At 46.2% G+C, this 6,698-nt stretch overlaps 1 protein-coding gene across 1 annotated transcript in view; it reads left to right on the forward strand.

Annotated features, from left to right (window-relative positions):
* Positions 1–6,439, forward strand: part of LOC118771582 (collagen alpha-1(XV) chain-like) — a 40,311-nt gene extending 33,872 nt beyond the window's left edge. Inside the window, exons 28-36 of the mRNA XM_036519588.1 lie at positions 238–336; positions 755–899; positions 1,406–1,470; positions 1,762–1,890; positions 2,629–2,725; positions 3,458–3,465; positions 4,366–4,563; positions 5,596–5,711; positions 6,223–6,439. Of these exons, the coding sequence (XP_036375481.1) occupies positions 238–336; positions 755–899; positions 1,406–1,470; positions 1,762–1,890; positions 2,629–2,725; positions 3,458–3,465; positions 4,366–4,563; positions 5,596–5,711; positions 6,223–6,439 (1,074 nt within the window). The remainder of the gene's footprint in view (positions 1–237; positions 337–754; positions 900–1,405; positions 1,471–1,761; positions 1,891–2,628; positions 2,726–3,457; positions 3,466–4,365; positions 4,564–5,595; positions 5,712–6,222) is intronic.
* Positions 6,440–6,698: the final 259 nt, after the last annotated feature.

The raw sequence follows: 6,698 nt of genomic DNA on the forward strand, positions 1-6,698 counted from the left end.
CCGGACTACTTGACTGATGGAATTTATGGGGTATAGTTTTTGTAGAATGTCTTAGAGACTAGATTTTAGGTGCATGCAGAATTTGGGAATGGTGCCCTGCTGTACACACATGATCTTTCTCTGACATTCTCTCTCTTTCTTCCACTGTGTCCTCTTTCTCTTTGTCTCTCTTTCTTCGTGTCTCTCTCTCTCTCCTTTTTCCCTCTCTCTCTATCTCTCCCTCCCTCCCTCTCTCAGGGGGGTAGAGGGACTAAAGGAGAAAGGGGAGAGAAGGGAGAGAAGGGCGATGCCGGTTTGCCAGGGCCACCTGGCCCCCCTGGGAAGGCAGGCCTGGTGGTGAGTCACATTCACAGAAAGGTTTTGAAATGAAATGTTTGGCAAAGCTTCATTCAGGGATTATTGAGGTTGAGCTCTCAGAGGGAACAACAGTTAGAAGATAACCAGCCATTTATGTTTATAAATAGACTCTTCTATTCTGAAAAGATAACTCTCATCCACAGCTGGACATGGCTCTTAATAGCATGATTTTAAAATAATCATGCAGCCATTGTACAAGACCAGCTAATTAGACAAATGTCTTGGGCACTGCTTAAATACCACACATCCAATCAATCAAGCATTCAGATTTTATTTTTATAGCACATTTTCACAACTTAAATGATCCATAAGGAAAAATACCACATCAATACATAGCAGTATTTGGCCTTCTATCAGATTGGTAGAGGATTTGAATGGAGAGACTTGGCTGTTTCAGGGGCCCAAAGGTGAATCCATCGTCGGACCCCAGGGTGAGCCTGGGACACCGGGCCGACCTGGACCCCCGGGTTTGGGCAGACCAGGACAGCGAGGCCCACCCGGACCTCAAGGACCCCCCGGGCCACCCTCACTCTACGGCTCAGGTTAGAAACCATATGGCTCCATTGATTCCATCCTAAACTGCAGTTCCCTGCAGCTGTTTAACTTGGCATCAGAATCTCAGCTGTGCTGTTAGGGAACACATTATTAGTCACTTCACTGTGATCTGACAACATAGAGTTTAATAATGACCTCTGGCAACAGTCTGAATGGAGATGCTGTAGTTTAAGCACTGTAGTGTAGACATTATAGTGCTGATGCTTCAGTTGTCCAGATACTGTAGTTTAAATTGTGTAGTTTAAGAACTGTAGTTTAGATCCTGTAGTCTAGATGCTTTAGTGTAGGCACTGTAGTTGCTTAGATGCTGTGTTGTGTAGTCCTGTAGTATAAACACTGTATTTTAGATGCTGTGGTTGTGTAGTGCTGTAGTTTAAGTACCGTATTTTGCATCCTGTAGTCCAGATGCTTTGGTGTGGACTCTGTAGTTGTTTAGATGCTGTTGTTCAGTGTGATCTTTCTCTCAGACTGCTGTTGTTGTTGTTTCACACAGCCGTCGCCCTCCCCGGACCCCCTGGCCCCCCTGGAATGCCTGGTGTTCCTGGCCACGGAAACCCAGTGAGTGGAACACTAGAGAACACCTGAGCAGCAAGAACCACTAGATACATCCCTCAGACATAAGCCCTCACATATGGGTGATCATTGTATGACTAGCATTTACCGTCACACGTAACGTAGACATTATCAGTGTTAAACCTTCTGGGAAATGCTTCTCTATTCTTAACCCCCAAAAGGTTCTTACCTCATGGCTTTATCTCTGTATCTAAGGCCTGTGGAGATGGTTTTACTTCATGCAGGTCATTGTGCGCCCTTCCTCTATGTCCCCCATCCCCCCCCCCCCCCCCACAGGTCACTACATATAAAAGCGTGGAGACTCTGCTGAGGGAGACGCAGCACGCGGCGGAGGGCACCATGGCCTACGTCTCCGACCGGAGCGAGCTCTACATCCGAGTGCGAGAGGGCTGGAGGAGGGTGCAGGTGGGGTGACGATCCCTCACCAGTATTACCGTTTAGACTTAACAGAGATCAGTCCTCAATCGGAAACAGACCCCTGAGTCCGGTTGGGTGAGAGTTTGACGGCAGATTGTGCCGGCCCACGGATATTTGAACGTGTTCTCCAAAATCTGGCTCTGATAACTTGATAACCACAATAATTTATTCCGTCTGAGATGTCATCCAAATGACAAATCTCAGGTGGATATCACCCTATATATTTGGGAGCAATTCCGTTGCAATTCATTTCATTCAAGAATACAATTCATGAGGAACTGAAGAATTTAGTTGAATTTTAGTTCATTCCCTGACTTGACTGGATTGAAATGGAATTCACTCCAAGTCTCCCCTATACTATAGCCTTGGTTGCCATGGGGCTGGGCACTCTCAGCTGCTGTAGAAACAGGGACAGGCAGAAGAGTACAAAAGCATACCAGCAGCAAAGATTTCGACAGCAAGGATACAGACATACCAGGATTGAAACACACTGCTACCCCATCTAATACCACGGCACAGATGTATTGGTCCTTTCAGTATTTTGGCCACTGCATAGGTGTGTAAAGACACACATCTAATTAATTGCTTCAGCCAATGAAGCCAGGGGAGTGAAACTAGCACCCACATGGGCATTCAGACACTGTTAGATCGCAACCTGATTCACGATGGGATTGGTTTAGTGTCAGGCATCGGCTCATGCTGTGATGTCCCTCTCTGTCCAATCAGCTTGGAGAGCTGGTCCCCATCCCAGCGGACAGCCCGTCTGCCTCTGCCTCCCAGGTATTGGGCAGCCCAGAGGAGCACTCCAGCCTCTCCACACACAGTCAGGTACAGACTCCCAAAAAAGCCACAAACACACAGTCAGGCTCAGACTCCCAGAAAACCACAAACACACAGTCAGGTACAGACTTCCAAAAAGTCCAATAAGTACATACATAAGTGGCAGTGTCCCCAAACTGACAGCCATTAGAGTAATAATCCACATACAACTTTTAAAGGATTTCCCCATGCTCTCTTGCACCTGTTAATGCCACTGCTAGTTTAAAACTTGCATATATAGTGAAGCTCGGTTGGATTAGCAACTTCGCGAGTGACCACTACATAAAGTCATGTCTGTTACATTCTGTCTTTGCAGAGTAAGAACAAGAGTGAGCATATTTCCCTTAGTTTGGGAGTTGGGCCTGTAAACCCAGCAAGATTAGCATGTTGGTACTGTCCTGAGGGCATGGGTTTAGGGAATCAGAACTCACAGTAGACTTGCATTTGTTTTCTTTACAGTACAGTGCATTTGTCAAAGTAAAGCATTGATTTTTCTGCTTGAATCAAATCCTCCATCTCATACTAGTGAAAAAATACTTGTGATTTATACTTGCACGTGTAATCTAATTGAACGCGTGCGTGCCCATTAAATGTCACGGGGAAATTGTTCAAATACTGAAATGGCTTCCACTGCGGCAGTTGGATTGTAGTCCATATTGCACTGTTGAATCAGCGTGTCTGGGCATTCTGCTCTGTTTGTGTAATGCTTAAATCCGTCCCGCTGTAGGCTCTTCAGAGCCTCCCGCCAGGTCAGAGTGCCCTCCCACCTACAGCCCATTCATATGCAGGGGTGAGTACCACTCAGGATGCTGCTCCGCTCACTGGAAGTGTCCTCTCTGGTGCAGCACTCGCCCGCTTTCCACTACATCGTAATGAATTATGGAAAGCGCGTCATTTCACCTCAGCGAGTTTTATCCGTCTGGCTCCGTCCCCAGCCCAGAGCTGAGTAGGAGCAGAAATTCAATTTCGCTGCGGTGGAGTGCTCCTCTTTTAGGCTAAATTACTACCTTGGCATTTTCTATGTAGAGGCTCTGGAAAAGTGAAGGTTTGGGAGCCAAATGGCTTGGATGTAGAGCTATGTGAGAGTGGCTTCATGCTTCTTCATGTTAAATTGTTTTGTTTCCCTTTAATTAAAATTTGAGAGGCATTGCAAAAAGGCTTGTTTACATCAGAAGTGAAAGTGTGGTATGTACAGTAGTAGTCAAACGTTTGGGCACACCTACTCATAGAAAGGTTTTTCTTTATTTTTACTCTCTTCCACATTTTAGAATAATAGTAAACTATGAAATAACACACGTGGCATTATGCAGTGACCAAAAACGTGGTAGTAAACAAAAAATGTTTTTTAAAATCAAAAAAATTTGAAAGAAATTCATACATAGGCATCAACTCCACTATTTATATTTGTCTAAGAAACAAATTTAAGGCATTTAAGCATGAGTCTTTAGATAAAAATGTCTTTTGAATGCATTTGAATGCATGTTTCTGATTATCATATATGTTTCTAAACTTTTGACTGGTACTGTGTGTTGGCTTGGTCATGTGATTGATTGGTGGGTGAAAGGTCAGGAACAGTGGGGGGTGGCTGGGGATAGAGTTGAGGAACAGTGGATGGTGTCTGAATCAGTGACCCCTGCTCTCTAGCTCCACCTGGTGGCCCTGAATTCACCGTTTTCAGGCAACATGAGGGGAATCCGGGGGGCAGACTTCCTTTGCTACCAGCAGGCCCGCGCCGTGGGGCTGGTGACCACGTACAGGGCCTTCCTGTCCTCACACCTACAGGACCTGGCCACCGTAGTGAAGAAGAGCAACCACTTCAGCATGCCCATCGTCAACCTCAAGGTAAGACTGTAATAAAACCACTCCAACATGACCATGGTCAACGTTAAGGTAAGACCGTAATAAAATCACTCCAACATGCCCATGGGCAGCATCAAGGTCAGACTGTAATAAAATCACTCCAACATGTTCATGGTCAACCTCAAGGTAAGACCATAATAAAACCACTCCAACATGACCATGGTCAACCCTAGGATAAGACCACATGAAAACCACTTCAACGTACCTATGGTCAACATTAGGAAAAGACTGTATGATAACCGCTTCAACAGGCCTATGATCAACAGTAGGATAAGACCGTATGAAAACAACTTCAACATGTTCATGGTTAACCCCTGGATAGGGCCGTATGTAAACCACTTCAACAGTGCATATCATCAGTGAAAACAGGCCTAAAAAAATATGAATATGTCCATCAGCAGCCTCAGGTTGAGACCATATAAAAGCTCCTCTCCTTCTGAAAAGTCAGTAGAACAAACAATATGCATAAAATATGAGAAGAGAAAAAGTGAAACTATGTAGAAATAAAATATGTGGCCACTTGTGCAAAACTGATGGAAAAATATGACAATTGAGATAAATGCTAACTGGTGTTGCATGATGTAGCAGGTTCACAGATTTTGTTTCTAATGCATTTTTCATGAGAGAATCCGTTTTTTACAGATCAATTTAACTTTAAAGGTTTAGAAACAAAGAACTGCCCAAAAGAGTAAAATTCCTGTGCTGCATACAAACATGAACAGAATACATATAAAGCAAAGAAATGTCAGAGAGGTGGATTTAAATCCAATCTTATATTTGAATACATGATTAAATTCAAATTTTAAGCTGTCAATATATTAGCTACTTATCTTGTTCCTCAACTCGGTTTCACAGACAAATAAATGTTGGGGTGGGAGAGGCTTGGGCCATTATGCATACGGTGGTTTTGTTCATGCGCCTCATGTTTCTCACTCATCCCTTCTGTTTCTCACTCATCCCTTACATTCTGCGCTCACCCCTCCTCCTGTCCTGTACTCATCCCCACACCCTCAGGGAGAAGTGCTCTTCAACAACTGGATGTCCATCTTCGCTGGAAACGGGGGCATATTCGATCCCCTGATCCCCATCTACTCCTTTGATGGGCGGAATGTGATGGTGGATCCATCCTGGTGAGTGGGCGGTGGGGAGGAGGAGGCAGGGCCGGCACTATGGGGGTGCTTAGGGGTGCATTGCACCCCCAGATGGACCTTAGTGCACCACCAGTTGTCTCTTTATATCCCAATGTCTACATAGTATTTATTACGTTTTTTTAAGATGACGTTTTGTGCCCCCTGTGGATTGCAATTGCACCCCTCTGTATTTTTTCCTGGCCTGGGGAGGGGGGTTGGATGGGGCAGGGCATGCTGGTGAAGGTGAAAGAGGGTGTCAGCTTAGAGTGTGTGCGGTGTGTTTAAATTCAGTCTGCGCTCCCCCAATATCCTATCACTTGCCTATCGCTACCCAGAGAGTCCCCTTGGTTTGATGTATTAGTATATTAGTCCAAAACAAGGGAAATGTCAAAATAAACGACGTCATTTATCACCAGTGTATGAATGCTTCGTATGTAGCTCCCTCAGGCTGAGACAGCAAAGCCTCGCTGTGGACGTGTCGGTGCAGTAACGGTAAACCGTGTCGCCACAGGCCTCAGAAGATGGTGTGGCACGGCTCCAGCGCCGCGGGCGTCCGCATGACGTCCAGCTACTGCGAGGCGTGGCGGGCGGGCGACATGGCGGTGACGGGCCAGGCCTCCCACCTGCAGAGCGGTCGGCTGCTGGGTCAGCACCCCCGCAGCTGCTCCAACCACTTCATCGTGCTGTGCATCGAGAACAGCTACGCGTCTGACCCGCGGAGGAACTGACCCCCCCCCGCCCCGCCCCCCGGCTCCCCGCCCCACGAGCATACCGCCATAGCAACACGCCCCATCCCTCACACGGTGTCCCCTTTCCTCCCTGTTTGATTTTTGTGACGTTTATTCCAGTTTTAGCTTTGAAAGGTTGTAAATATGTAAATTGCTTTATGACATCATCGACCCTGACTGTCCGGTTGACTGAAAGAATGCCAAAGAAACGATACCTCAGCCAAGAGTACCGCGATTCTCAGCCCAAAGGCAACCACAC

Source organism: Megalops cyprinoides, chromosome 24 (assembly GCF_013368585.1).
Source record: "Megalops cyprinoides isolate fMegCyp1 chromosome 24, fMegCyp1.pri, whole genome shotgun sequence".
Taxonomy (NCBI): Eukaryota; Metazoa; Chordata; class Actinopteri; order Elopiformes; family Megalopidae; genus Megalops; species Megalops cyprinoides.